Genomic DNA, 15344 nt, shown 5'->3' with positions numbered 1-15344 from the left:
ACAACATGTTTGTTATAGGCCTCTGCATACATACGTCACGACGAATCGGTCACGTGATCTTCCGGTACATGCGGGAGTATTTGGCGGGCAAAACGAGCGTGCTGACTTTCATTGCATCGGGGATGTTCCTTCTTTTTATTTTGCATTTCATGCTCGTCCACCGAGCCGGTTTGTCATGCCGGAGAGTTGTTTACCGGTTGGGTGCGTAAATAACGCGAGAAAAGGAAGTGAGATGAACTTTTCCCGTTTCCCAAAACAGACCCAGAGACAAGCAGAACCTAAGCAGTTAGTTCACTTCCGCTTTTCTCGAAAACTTGGACTAAGCGGTTACTTCCTTGGCAGTGTACCGCTGCTTTCATATGCTGTGTGATGTTAATTTAGAGCGCGTACACAGGAGGCAACCGCTAGGACAAATGCGGCAATGTTCGCGTTTGCGTGATGAAAACAGCACATGGCACGTTACAATTATTACAATTACAATTTACAATTACAGTTACAATTACAATTTTCATCCTAGCTTACATGCGAGGGCCCGTAGCGCGCTAACGCGCGGACAGTAATGACAGCAGTCGTTGCCGCCCGTTTAAGCAAGTGTTTGAAAAAAGACGATACTTTCGACGGGCAGTGCTAACTGCCGCCCGCTAGAGGAGGCGCGGAAGACCCCCCGCGGACGTCGGGGGCCGAGCGTCACTCACGCAGCCCGGCGGTGCCCAGCGTGAGGCAGGTGACGGCGCAGCTGCACAGCACGTGGTAGGGCATCTGTATGGTCACGGTGTACGTGACGGCAGGCACGTACATGCTGGCGTACACCGGGATGCTGCTCGCCTCGGCGCCCTGGCCCGCGGCGTCCGGACCCACGAGCAGGCCCAGCAGCAGGCCGCACGCCACGCTCACGGCGATCTTGGGCAGGCGCCACAGCAGGCTCACCATGCGGCTCACGCCTGCGAGGCGGTCGACGCCGCGTTCATGTACACATATAGAGGGGACGCTTATAAACGGGAAATAAAATAAACGCGTCCTTGCGCTTTGGTAGTAAGTCAGCACTGCTGCGCGCACTCTGTAGGAAAATTTTGCGCGACACGTACGCCTCGTATCCAATGGGCTCATATGAACACACGTTGTTTATTAAGGGAAGAACAGACATCCACCCGTTCGTAGCAATTGCTACAAAGGAACCCTATACCTGTCCTTTCGAGGAATCCGTATGGTTTTTCTTGCTAAGAACCGGTGGATGTCTGAATTTCCCCTTAATTACTTCTCTCCTTCTTGCGGGTTTCCGCGGAACTCTTACGTCAAACACGTTGTGTATGTGTGCCCTCATATGATCGCATGGAATCGTTAGAGATGTGAGGCATGTGTCATAGAAAATGAGTTTATGGCGCAAAAAAAAAAAACGAAATATAAGAAAGACACTCTTAACGCGGGAAGAAGCTTGGTGAGTCAGAAAAGGCGCAAGAACGAGTAACAGCTGGCAACGCCGCCTTGCAGTTCCTGCATGTGTTTTCCGTGACGTCATGGATTTTAGTGGCGTCTCCTCCGGCCTTGTCAGTTTTCATCGGTAAAGTCGTGCTACATTGTATTCTAAAGGAGCCAGTGAGAAATGAGCAAGTTAGGAGAACTTGGACTGAGTCACAACGACCCAAATAAAAAACAACAACACTTAAATCCGTGAAATCCCACAGACGTATCGGCGCCCATGTTTCAGCGCGAAATCATGAAAGAAAAAGACAAATCGCAACTTTCTCTCCTGATAACCTCTCACCGCGAAAGTATAGTCGAAATGAAATTTCAAAGGAATACTTCATCAGTTGAAAGGTTTTAAGCGTTTCTCTTTGGTGCCCCTATTTAGGCGGTAGTGATGAAGGTCGGCGTACTTGGCTTGGGGAGCACTAGCGCAGCGCACGAATGCGGTCCCCGAACCCCGAGCTATCCGGCGAAGCAAACGCGACAATACGGGACGGACATTTAAAAATACATTAGTAAGATCTTGCTGAGGGCTAGTTGGTTCATATTTAGAACTGAGGTTGAACAGCGCGAATAAAAACAAGGACACGAAGAAACAAATACCACAGACACCGCTTGTCTGTGGTATTTGTTTCCTCGTGTCCTTGTTTTATTCGCGCAGCGCAATATCAGTTTTAAAAATACAAGACGGGCGCTGAGTAGCAAGAGCTCTGTGACTTGTGCCACTCGAGAGAAAAATAAATGGAATGATAATATGAAATATCCTGAAATTAACTAAATTAAGTTAGGCTAATTTCCCGGGTTTCACGCGCCACGATCTGATTGTCACGCACGGTACACTGTGGCGGACTGTGGAATAATTTCGCCCGTCTGGGTTTTATTTTTAACGTGCACCCAATGTACGGTACAAAGACGTAGAATTTTTTTTGCATTTCGCCCTCATCGATAACGGACGGGATCGAACCTGCGACCTCGTGCTTAGCAGCGCAACAACGTAGCCACATAACCACCACGGCGGGTTCTCGGTGAATAACCCATCTATGACGCAAAATATAAACACCTCTCTTAACAGTATGGGAGATGGGCTTAGAGAGGAAGCCCAGCCTGCACCACCAAGGTACCGCAGGTCGCCTCTCTTGACATACGTTAAAGCGGGGCAAAAAATGTAAATAAAATAGGATAAATAAAATATGAATAGACATATAAAAAATGCCTCTCTTTACAGTGAGACGGTGCTTAATAAGCCAGGAAAGTCGCAGCAACGGAAGCGCCGGTGGCGATCCCACCTTGAAGTTGCCGAACCAGTTCACCGGGACGTCACAAATTTTAACGGCGTCTGCTCCGAATTATTTGTAAAAAAGAAAAAAACTGAATAAATACTATTGGAATCAAGCCAAAAAATTTTTTTGCAAGTTTCGAGAACGTTAGTATTTACTCCACGACAATGTCCCAAATACGAGAAAACTTCATGTACATCCGGTAAGAAGTTTGCAGGGACGACACGGCCACAATTAGTACATGATCGGGGTTGTTGGAGAAGTATGGGAGAGGCCTTTGCCCTGCAGTGGGCGTAACCAGGGCGATGATTATGATGATGACACCCGTGACGTCACAATAACGTACTGGCACTGGACTTTAGTGGCAAAATTTAAAAAAATGAAGTACCAACTTTATTTTCTCTTTCAGTAATGTGTCTCTTACCCCGAAAACGTAATTGACGTTCGAAAAAATATTTTCAGCGTAAACTGATTTTAGTGTTTCCTTTAGTCTCCCTTCAATAGTTGGTTGTTGACGCTCTTTCAATATGTTCTTATTGTTTGGTTAGGTTACGTTATTGTTAGGTAATTGTTATAATTAGGCAGCATCGCGTCGTGGTGCTGTTGTTTGACCATGGTAAGTCACGAGATAGTTGACATTCGAACTACCTTGAGGTGCGTTCCTGACTAGCAGACTGAAAAACGAAACTTTGCCGGTATCTTATACCGCGGTACTTCGACTGTCCAGAAGTTAACCTGCATAATCTATAGAAAAACGACAGTATACCACATGAGGCCAATTTATAAGCGACTTATATGTCTACAGATAGTTTGTACTTTCTCAAGTCACGGCCAGCCTAGGAGCTGTCAACCTTCAGGTGGTCGGAAATGTACCGCGCAAATTTCTTTCTGATGCGATTCCGCTGTGTTCATCAAGATACCAGAAAGTGAAGATTTTGAACTCCTAGCGTATCTTTGCGCCAAAACTGGCAACAGTGTCGGGGGCTGTCCGCGTATGCGGTTTGCCGTCATACATAGACACGAAGAGCATTCGATGGCTGTATAGCCAGTGACAAGCATTGGAATACGTGCTCAAATAAGTCGAAAATACGTATACAACTCAGTGGCATAACTGGAGAACTCGTGCAAATACTAACGATGGACCCGCGAAAATTACTGTGCCACGTGCAAGTGCCATTGGTATAACCTCGCACATCTGCAGAATCACTCAAAACGCACTCTCAACGCATTTTTTATGTGCTTGAGCGAGTCTCCGTAATTAGTTGTCGAAAAACAGGCCCGCAGCGAACACGCGGTTTGACTAAGTCAGCTTAGCGACAATGAGCTGAAGGTATTTTCGGAACACGTGCGCGTTGTATTGAAATAAGGCAAGTCAGTTCTACAGAAGGCCGTTAGGCGGAGGAAGTTCGCCCACAATCTTCCACGTCACGATTAAGTGCACTGCGAACTTCTTTCCTCCCTTGCCAACTCTCCTTTACCCCCTACTCAACAAAGAGCTGTGGGACGATGCCATCCGCGACGGACCTCCCGAGGTCCTCCGAGCTGTGATACAACGGGCTCGAAACATCGCCGGAATCATATTAGGGACCCTGGACTGAGGGTTCCTCCCGCACTGCTCTCGCCATTCAAATATTATTAATAAAGATGTTTTACTCACGAAAGGGGAGTTTTCGGCATCGGGCCTGAACTGCAGCAGTTAGCTTTACAGGAAACCCATAGGGGTTTGTCAGAAAAAGAAAAAGATTCGCAACGGAGGAAAAAGGCTGTCCGGGGATCGAAGCCCTAAGCAATACCTTTCCGGCCGCTCGTTCTAGCATCTGAGTTAACCAGTATGCTAGCAGGCTGCAGAGCGAGACGGAAATTATTGACCACTCTAAGTGCAGGGATGCTGAGTATGGCAAATTAATCCTGCGGAAGAACGCAAGTGGAGGAGAGTTCACTAAAGAAAAAAAATTGTCATCCAACCACGTACAAAGGAAACTCGTTGGGTTTCTTTTGTGGCCTTCTGCTTCGGCCGGGTGGATTAAGCTTTTCACTTTCATAAAAATAGAAGAAACACCTGCGTGCTACGCTCGCTTTTAACTTTCAGTCGTCCCGTTGCTGACGAGGTATCAGATTCCAGTTCAGCTGCTATGGCAGCATTTCGCTGTAGGCGCAATGAAAAAAAAAATATAGCAGAGCGCCTACACCTAAGAATAGTTTCCATGCTTTGAGGCATATCTCGGTAGCACAACGATAATCAGCATGAATATGACATGCTTTCCCTTTTGTTTAACGTTGTGTGCCGGGTACACCAGGGTCACTAACGGCATGCGCGTTATCAGCGTGACATAGTATTCTCGAGAGGAAAGTAGTGAGCGCAGAGTTTTCGAGAGAGGAAGCACAAGCAAGGCAAATGGCTATTGCTGTTGGACAAAGCTTCACCCGAAATGGTGTGAATCTGTATTTACAGAACAAGGAATACGTTGAAGCAACTCCAATTGTGTAAAATTAACCCGACATTTCCCGCCATTCCGGCGTCATCTCTCATAGCCGAACAATGTAGTCGCCAATAGGGGATACGCGAAGTACTTGGAAGTAGGCTTTCTTGCACTATTAGGTTGTCCTACACAAGATGGCCCCGGGGCCCACCCGTCTATCACAGCAGTACTGAGCCGAGAGTAGGATTTACGAACGGCGAGTGGGTAATAGGAAAGAGACGGTGACGAGAAATGCATCACAAGCTGGTGCTCGTCCTGCTTCCGCTTCTATTGTGACGCCCAAAGCGTCATGTGCGGGGGGAAACGAGATGTGTTCAACTTGCGGAACATTTCGTATCTCCCGTTGAGACTAAAACAGCGAACTCACTTGCAATGATGACGATGGCGCAGATCACGAGCAGCTTTGCCTCGTAGTCGGGCGGCCTGCGAAGCATAAAAAAAAGCCATTGCCGCTCAAGAGCACCACCGCTGAGGTCACCGCTTCATCGTAAGTGACGCGCATTGCCTCTCAATTGAAGTCTAACAAAGATAAGCGGTTCCGCAAGTTATCAGAATTGTGACAAATCCGGGAACTTACTGCACGTATAAGTCCGTTGTCAGCCTATACCGTGTGTCCCAGCTAACGCTAGCCAAATTGTTTAATCAAAACAGAAAAATGATTAAAGAAACAAGGTGCTGTAGAAAGAATTATAAGACCTACGGTATTCGGTAGTCAGAGGTCCGACGAGTGAGCCCCACAGGTCTTAAAATCTTGCACCGTGCTTTTATAATCTTTTTTTTCGTTGTGCAGCTTGGCTAATGCTAGCTGGTACAACCTATATATAGGCGTTTTCCAACACTGACATCTCAAGCATCAGGCGAGGGATGTGTGTAAATCGGCATATTCATAGAACAGCTTGGCTGAAAAATGACTGAAGACGAAAACAGAGGTGACAAATGGCTGAGATTCCCAACTGCAAGAGTATAGGAGTGCGGCTTCATATGCATTGCCAAAAATAAATTCTCGACATAGCATCACACGACGCTCTTTTTTTTTTTGCCCGAGTCGCCAATAGGGGATACGCGAAGGACTTGGAAGTAGGCTTTCTTGCACTATTAGGTTGTCCTACACAAGATGGCCCCGGGGCCCACCCGTCTCTCACAGCAGTACTGAGCCGAGAGTAAGATTTACGAACGGCGAGTGGGTAATATGAAATAGACGGTGACGAGAAATGCATCACCAGCTGGTGCACATCCTGCCTCCGCTTCTATTGTGACGCCCGACGAGGAAACGGCCAGAAGGCCTGACGGACTGCCCGCAGTATACTTACATGGTGACGTAACTTCTGGTCGAGTCCGGCTGATTCATTCCTACAGCACAGCAGAAATGAGGCGGCCAAGCGACGAACGTTCTCGACCGACCTCGGTAAGCGGCGGTCCTTCGTCTTCTTAGCGGTCGCGGCAGGGCGTGGCAGCTCGCGCTCGCGGGGCCTTCTTCTTCTTCCTCCTCCGTAGCCACCACGAGTTCAGTGCGTTCAAGGAGACAGCACATGTGTTATAACATAAATGTTTGAACGGACAATGAGACGCCACAATTTTCAAATCTTACCGGAAACAAAAAAAAATGAACATCGAGCTCACGTGTTGGAATATATGTGAAGCGAAGCTTTTGTGAAGCCGTTATTGACGCGCTGTGTATTAAGCAAATGCGATTCCTGCAATTGCCCATATTGTTGTCCTATGCAACATGTAATTTCATGTAATGATTATGTTTATTCACCGCACTGGCAGTAATTTAAAATGCTACGTCTAGTCCCTACTGTGGTCACAAGTGGCGCTGAAATGGAAACAGCCGGTCATGCGAATGCACTCTGTGAGACGTTACCAGTTTTTAATGAAATAACATTCCTCGAAATTGTTATTACTATTTGTTATTTAGCCCTTGCGCCACCCCATTACTAGCCGATCTTCCAGAGAGGCTTGCGCCAGATCTTTATGGAACAACAACAACAACGTCGACGCTGCGATGACACTCGTAGCGGGTGGAGTGATGCCCCATAGGCACCGAACCAAACGAAACAACAACAACAACAACAACAACAACAACAACAACAACAACAACAACAACAACAACAACAACAACAACAACAACAACAACAACAACAACAACAACAACAACAACAACAACAACAACAACAACAACAACAACAACAACAACAACTCATGAGGAAGGCAATTGTTATATGTTTGTGGAGGTAGTCAAGGTGAGGAGAGGTGTACGCAAAACGATGCGAAAGACAGTGGGAAGGTTGGCTATTATTCACCCCTTTCATTATTTTCTCCATTGTGGCCTCCTCGATTATTTTGGTTCCATAGTTCAAATATCCGCGCTTGATATTTGAGCCACTTTTTCTGGCGGTTCACCTAATATAATTTTAAGCTTTTCCTTGCAGCAAGAACTGTGTATTAACAACATCCGCTTTTACAAGCGCCTGTAATCTTTCAACGCAGAGTGTGCAGAGGAGCTGCAGGTACAACGTATGCATAACCGCCTGAAGTGGTTAAACAAAATGCTTTGCCAGGAATTTCTAACCAAGCTAGCGTTTTTGTGGGCTTTTTCATGTTAGTTGTACGACACACACACACACACACACACACACACACACACACACACACACACACACACACACACACACACGCACACGCACACGCACACGCACACGCACACAATCCGCTCGCGGCCATGTACGTGCGGGCCCGGACCAGGACTGGGCTTCGAGCCGCGGGACCGGGCTGCGCCCGAGCTTCAAACGGCGGGCGCACGTCGTGCCAGGGCCGACACAGCAAGCCGCTGCCTGGCATTTGCCACCGATAGTCACATTGCGTCTTAAATGAGCGGGATAGACGCAGTGCTGATGAAGTTATCAGACTCATTTTTTAACGCAACAAGCTTCGCGTTTTGATCCGTGTTTCCCTTCTTCGTACATTGCTTTTGTATGGATTGACCACGCGTAGCAGGTTTGTCTTTGAAACTTTTGTTCACCCTTCTCACATTTCTTAGGGCCGCCTTCGAAGCCTGGTACATGAAGCCCGGCGTGAGCATGGCCGCCAAATAACAGAGAAGTGCCCCACTGGTGCCACTCGGTTTGACGTTGACGGCGTCGTCTTCATCCGCCTTAGACGAAATGGGAATCGCAAGAGGCATAGTGTGATCGCGCAAAGTGAGCAGACGAGATGTAGAGCTGACGGCAAAAGATTGATCTGCTAGTGTGGTACACACATATACTACAGAGATGCAGATTACTTGGGCTCGTACTCGTACTCGTTACTCGTACTCGTACTCGTACAGTACCCGCCATTTAGTGAAGCAGGGATGTGCAGTGTGCTTTAGATACTGTCGTACGATATCACTTGCGCATGGCTGTTGTTGAGCGCGTCAACCAAGAGCACGCGTAGTGAATATCGGCTGGCACAAGTTTGAGAGATGATATCGCCAGTAACGTCTCAGCGGTCCTGCATGGAAGTTCGAGGCTCATTTGCGAGCGCTACGTGAATTGATTGACCACAATGCCGCGAAGAGGGCACAAAGGTCGTTACGCTTGAACGCGAGTTACTTGCTTTTCGTATTTTAAAGATTTCAACGTTTCTGCACTGTCAGCACGGTTGGAGCTATCCAAGTGCCATGGGCCAAGGTGATGAAATAACTTTAATATATTGAAAATGCAAGGGTATTAAAATATCCATAGCCCTTACTTCATGATATTGTAGTTTTCAACGGCGAATTGTGTGAAGTAAAATAAGTTGTTAGATAAGTTAAATGAGGTAAAATAAGTAAAATAGAGGTGCAGCTGGCGGTTACGAGCCTGCATGTCAGGTGGTGCCCACTATGCACAACGAATCACAGCGAACAGTTGTGAACGCATACGGGGTGGTCATGTACAGTGTTAGGTGCAGAAGCACGCGTCTTATAAGTGCAGTGGAACCTAGCACAATTTGTTGCGTGGTACTGTGAAGCAATTTCGACCATATGAAACCGCTTAATGTGTAAAGTGCGCCATAACATTGAGAGCTGCTGCTCTCGCTCGCTTCAATGTAGGATCTATTAGGGACAGACACATTTAGGACAGACACAATGTAGGATCTATTAGGGACAGACACATGTTTAAGGCATCTAACGTCCCATTACTAATGTGCCGTCAAACAGCGTTAGTCGCTCAAGCAAGATACCGTACTCGTTAACCAATATAAACTCTGCTGACGTTGCTCATGGGAAATGGCTCATTAGGCTCAACCAGACTTATGGTACAGGGGCCTGCGGGGGAAATAGACAGACCATGATAGTAAATTTCGCCTCCCAGATAAAGCCAAGTAAAGGCAAGGAAGTATACTTCTCCAGATGCACCTGGACGTCGACTTCACATGGTGCTCCGCCTACTTTATTCGCCGTACGGACAGCCCGAACTGCGTGAAACCTGCTAGGTGCCTGAGCATTTTGCAGCATGTGTACGTACCCGTACATGTGACGCCTGCGTACTCGTGACGCCTGTGACTGAAAGGATGTCCCACACCCGCTGCCAAGGTTTCTGAGTGGTGGCGCTGGCTAACACTCCCAGGGTTCTAGTAGGAAACATAAATACCCAAGAACGTGGATGGGAGAACGGAGCCGCGGTAGCTCAATTGGTAGAGCATCGCACGCGTAATGCGAATACCGGCGGCAAGTTGTTCTTTCACCCACTTTCTTTTCCATTACTTCATAATTTCTTTGATTCATTTAGTAAGCACAAGTAATTTCACCTATGTTGTCCTTGGTGTCAGTGTTTGTTGGCTTCTTACATTATATATATACAAAATGCCATCGCGATACAAAATGCCATCGATCATTTGTGCCGTGAATGGGTGCCAGCACTGCAATAATAGCACCACCCGCATACCCTACCCCTTAGCTTGGCATGGCAAAAAAAAAGAAGGAAGGAAGAAAAAGAAAGAAAAAGAGAAAGCAAAAAAGTAAGACAGAAAAAAGAAAGAGTCCTGGCTAATGCAGCCAGAAAACATGGTCTTCGAGATTAGTTTCTGTTACTTGAAGGGAGCCGTCACTAGGACGTAAAATTTGCACTCAACCGTTTATTATAGGAAACAAACCACTTCAAAAAACACGAACAGCAAGAACGTCAGCCCTATAAAAAATATTACTTTCTTAAAATAATAGTACTAGATTCATATCCTACCACTTAGCTTGGCTTCGCTAAAACACCAACAAAACCTGGCGCATGCAGCCAACAAAAGCATGGTCTTCAGCGATCAGTTTCTGTTACTTGGAGGAAGCCGTAGCTGGGACGTAAATTTGGACACCACCTATAATTGCAGAAATAAGCCGCTGCTTCAGAAACCATGAGCAGTGAGAACATTGGCTTGATGAACAAGATATTGCTTTCCTACAGCTAGGGCCGCAGTTGTCTGCTTCCCACCAGTACCACCGTATAATCGCTGTCGCGCTTACCTATCCCTGTTTCCAGCATGTTTCTAGCGTACGACTGCATCCTCATTGCAGATTGAGAAATTGTGATGAAAAGGTTCCGTGCAATTTTCCTCTTTAGCACTTTGTGATTGGACACAATGACTCCTGAACTTCACGTTGCACTTAGATAACGGGTACCATAAAATTGTTTTTCGGTCCTTTTAGAACCTGCAGCTTGGCGTATGTATAGGCTGCAACGACGACGTAACCGGTTAGAACATTGGCCTACGAAGTGAGCGTAAGAAATTACGCGTGGCGTAGGGTGTGGAAATCGACCCGATAAGATTTGCAGAACGAAGCTCGCATCCTACATTGGGCACGGAATGCTGCGTTCGTGAGATAACTCAAAAGGGAGCCTATGAACTTTAATGGGCTCTCAATGTACTGCTGCGCTCGTATGAAAGTGCCTGCACAGAGCACTGGCAGGAAGGCGCTCTTCAAAGGCACTCGGGCCTGTTCGCGAGCGCCGGCCAATTACATGCCTGCCGCTGGATGTCGAAAATGGTGCTTTGTGCGCAAGTTCGTAAGATCGATCTAGAATGGACGCACTGGTAGTACTTGGCGCAGTCCGACTCGTGAGGCAAAAGTTTGTCGCTTTCGACACCTTTGCAGAGGTCGCCTTCGTTCTTCCTGGTTACCGGCACTACAACAGACGTTGGGCGATCCGCTGGCTTCGTGGGCGGGGCAGAAGACGTCGTGATTTTGGGCGTCGGATGATCTGGTGGAGTTGTGGGCAGGGCCGACGAAGCCTCGAGTTCAGGCGTTGAAGGAACCGATGGCGTCGTAGTCGGGACAGGCGATGTTTCAACTTGAGGCGTTGAACTCTCTGTTGGCGTGTTAGGCGAGACAGGCGCAGTCACCAAGACACGGTCACTGCTTTTATCGGTCGCTGTGGCCGGTTGCGTGGTAGGTGGCGCGGCTTGACCAGGAGTGCTTGACTCTGAGTGATCGCCACTAAGATTTCCGAGCAACTTCCACCGAAAACGTCCACCATCCTGATCCCCTGGGATACAAAGCGGATGGAAGCATTAACTGGTCAGCAGTCCAGATAAGAAAGCGACGTTTAGATTATTGGGGCAAAATAAATTAAAGAGGTAATTCATAGAACTACAGTCGTTATAGACATAGGTAACTGCACAACATAAATGCAGTGATTTGAATGAAGAAAGTAAAAATTCCGAGCGATACCATATCATGATTGATGTTGACATTAATACAATTAGCATGAAGTTATTGTAGCGGCACAACGTACCACCACTGTAGAGACGCGTCATGTATGAAGCGTATTTGCATCCGGGATGCTTTCTCTCCTTTCCCTTTGGACACACTGCGCCAACCAGTAGCGTCGACGCGAAGTCCGAGCGTGAATATATAATCAGACAAGGTTCTCTGAATAGAGCACATGGCGTGGGTTCATTTCCTACCTACAGTGGAAACGTTTTAATTGGCTTTTAATACGTCTGCATTCTAGTGTACTTCATGTATGTATGTATGTATGTATGTATGTATGTATGTATGTATGTATGTATGTATGTATGTATGTATGTATGTATGTATGTATGTATGTATGTATGTATGTATGTATGTATGTATGTATGTATGTATGTATGTATGTATGTATGTAACCGTTTTCCCGCCTACCTGGGTACAATGGCTGGTCCATGGCCTTATGGGTCACGGGAATGCTGGTTTAGGGAACCGCGTTCGAAAACCGTCGAAACAAACTGGGTCATCTCGCATGTGGTAATATGTACATATGTGTGGTCTTCAACGGACCTCTTTCCTGCCGACATGGGTCACTGTAGGAGCGGGACTGGGTAGGCAGCACTTTTCAAAGAGATTCTTTGACGCCGTCTTGGAACACTAAGTACCTGTTACTTGGTCTGGCGCAGCCTTCAATGAACCTCTTTGATGCCAACTTGGGTCTCTGGGTATGTGGTAGCAGGTTGTGTGCCGCTCTTCTAAGAACACCTTTGACGCAGACTTGCAAAACTAGGTATGCGAAACCGGAAATCTGCCACTCTACAACGACAAAAAAGATCCTTCAAGCTTTCCCGATGCCGGGTGGAATCAAATCCATGCCGCAAGGGCTTCTCGTGGCCAGGAACCCGACAGCCTAGCCACGTGCCCCGCTAATGAATTGGGTATGCGCCGCTTTTCAATGAACCTCACCTAAACATTGATCACCCAATATGTGCCATTGGTTGTGCGACAAGCGAGGAAACAATTTTCAGCGTCCGCGCGCACCGCTCTGCCCTGCCTTTCGGTGATGACGCGCACACTTCTCAGCGGCACCGCTAGATGGCGCCAATTAGGCTTAGGGAACCACAAAATAGGAATTCCGCTGCAGTACACGCCTCACATATAACCCGTTTCGATGGTGGCAATAGGTTGCGTCTCTATGCTGATTCAATAGTAACGGCATTACGCCCATACTCATCGTGAGAGGGGCTCTGCCGATATTTTTTTTGTAGTTGAAGAGCAGATATCTAATGACGCATACCCAGAGACCCAAGTTGGTCCAATGGTTAGTTTCAAACGTTGTCACCTCGGCCCCGCAGCCCAACGCTCTGCACATTAGTCTATAGACTACCCCGTGACGCTCGTTGGTGGGAATACGGTTAGAGACACAGACAGGCAGACACACAGAGGTAGCGAAAATACAGATGAACATAATAAAGATAAATAATAATCCTAATCATGCTTCGATTTTCTGGATTACCTTGTGACATGGGGGATTTCGTTGTTGACCCCGCTCGCGTAGTTGCTCCAGGAGTAGAAGTTGTTGCCGTCGAACGGGGCTCCTCCGTCGCGTTCGTAATGAGCGGTAAAAACGTAGTACGAGCATCCGACTCCGTGATCTCAGGCGTGTTTTGTGGCGGAGCCTGCGTGGTAGGTGGCGTTGCTTGACCCGGAGTGCTTGATCCGGAGTTGTTGCCAAGATAGTTTCCGAGGAAGTCCCAGACAAAACGGCCACCTTGCTGAAGCGCTGCGATCCAAAGCGCATGGAAGCATTAACTGGTCTGCAGTCGAGAAAACCGAGAGGCGTTTAGATTATCGGTGCAAAATAACTTAAAAAGGAGATTGATCGAACTACAGTTGTTACAGGCATAGTTGACTGTACAATATAGATACAAAGATTTCAATGAAGAAAGTAAGAATTCTGGCAGAAAGCTTCTCTCAAATAATGTTTATATTCATACAATTAGCACTGAATGGTTGTAGAGGCACAACGTACCACCACTGCAGAGACGCGTCATGTATGAGGCGTATTTGCATCCGGGATGCTCTCTCTCCATTGCCTTAGGATACACTGCACCATCCAGTGGTGCCGCCGCGAAGTCCGCATGTGACGCGCGAATAAAATTTTCTTAATAGGGCATATGACATGGGTTCATTTCTGCCCTGTACTGGAATAGCCTTAATTCACTTTAATACGTCTGCATTCTTAGGGTACTTCAAGTATGTATGTATGTATGTATGTATGTATGTATGTATGTATGTATGTATGTATGTATGTATGTATGTATGTATGTATGTATGTATGTATGTATGTATGTATGTATGTATGTATGTATGTATGTATGTATGTATGTATGTATGTATGTATGTATGTATGTATGTATGTATGTATGTATGTATGTATGTATGTATGTATGTATGTAACCGTTTTCTCGCCTGCGTGGGTACAATGGATAGAGCACGGTTTAATCGGTAGTGCATCGGGTTGCTCTGCTGATGGAACAGGGTTCGAATACAAACGTCGGAACAACTTGCGTCACTGAGCATTTGGCAATGCGTACACATGTGCGGTTTTTCAACGAAACTCTTTCGTGCCGACATGAGTCACTATAGGTGCGGGACTGGGTAGATGCCACTTTTCGAAGATATTCTTCGAGAGTGAGCGAGCGAGTAAGTAGGTAAGTAAGTAAGTAAGTAAGTAAGTAAGTAGGTAAGTGAGTACGTAAGTAAGTAAGTAAGTAAGTAAGTAAGTAAGTAAGTAAGTAAGTAAGTAAGTAAGTAAGTAAGTAAGTAAGTAAGTAAGTAGGTAAGTAAGTATGTAATTAAGTAGATAAGTAAGTAATTAAGTAAGTAAGTAAGTGAGTGAGTGAGTGAGTAAGTAAGTAAATAAGTATGTAAAGTAAATAAGTAAGTAAGTAAGTAAGTAAGTTAGTAAGTAAGTAAGTAAAAGTACGGGCGTTTTAGGTGCCACAGAAAAAATAAACTTTTTTGCTGTCTACAGTTCACTCTAGTTTTTTTGTTCGTGCACTGTAGAGTTTCTGCACAATTTCGCCGAACTATCTATGAGCACTCCTCCCTTTCATTCGCAGTGCCGCGGACAATGCCGCGCCAAGACGAGCCAAGCCAAGCTTGACGTCGCCAACTGATTGGCATGGCGGCCCGTGGGTGGCATCTTGTAGCCTGCAGCCAACGCTTTGGTTACAGTCGCATGGGTGGATCTGGCTGGGCTCTACGCGGGGCTTCTCAGAGGCACCACTAGACGGCGCCAAGTAGGCTTAGGGAAGCTCGAAAGAGGAATTCCGCTGCAGTACACGCCTCATACGTAACGCGATTCGACGGCGGTAACAGGTTGTGTCTCTTATGTTGATCCAATAGTAAAGGCATTAA

The 15344-nt window shown here is 46.7% G+C and overlaps 2 protein-coding genes across 2 annotated transcripts; both read right to left on the bottom strand.

The window, feature by feature from the left end:
* Window positions 1–687: 687 nt before the first annotated feature.
* On the bottom strand, window positions 688–6569 carry LOC142588795 (uncharacterized). Its single transcript, XM_075700615.1, has 3 exons — window positions 6532–6569; window positions 5589–5644; window positions 688–941 (listed from the first exon to the last, which is right to left on the bottom strand). Exons 1-3 carry the CDS (start codon window positions 6567–6569, stop codon window positions 688–690), a joined length of 348 nt encoding a protein of 115 aa, XP_075556730.1.
* Window positions 6570–10317: 3748 nt separating this feature from the next.
* Window positions 10318–13630, bottom strand: LOC142587773 (uncharacterized). Its single transcript, XM_075699015.1, has 2 exons — window positions 13438–13630; window positions 10318–11718 (listed from the first exon to the last, which is right to left on the bottom strand). The coding sequence occupies exons 1-2, from the start codon at window positions 13445–13447 to the stop codon at window positions 11153–11155; spliced, it is 576 nt and encodes a 191-aa protein (XP_075555130.1). The 5' UTR covers window positions 13448–13630; the 3' UTR covers window positions 10318–11152.
* Window positions 13631–15344: the final 1714 nt, after the last annotated feature.

This window comes from Dermacentor variabilis, chromosome 7, assembly GCF_050947875.1.
Source record: "Dermacentor variabilis isolate Ectoservices chromosome 7, ASM5094787v1, whole genome shotgun sequence".
NCBI classification, from domain to species: domain Eukaryota; kingdom Metazoa; phylum Arthropoda; class Arachnida; order Ixodida; family Ixodidae; genus Dermacentor; species Dermacentor variabilis.
The sequence above is the reverse complement of the archived record's forward strand: the minus strand, read 5'-3'. Positions and strand labels throughout refer to the sequence as shown.

Excerpts from the sequence above, each read along its gene's own strand:
- LOC142588795 (XM_075700615.1), bottom strand. The coding sequence starts at position 6,569 with ATGAATCAGCCGGACTCGACCAGAAGTTACGTCACCAT. Across the intron at positions 5,645-6,531 it reads ACCAGAAGTTACGTCACCAT|GCCGCCCGACTACGAGGCAA; the intron begins GTAAGTATACTG and ends TATGCTTCGCAG. Across the intron at positions 942-5,588 it reads CGCCATCGTCATCATTGCAA|GCGTGAGCCGCATGGTGAGC; the intron begins GTGAGTTCGCTG and ends ACCGCCTCGCAG.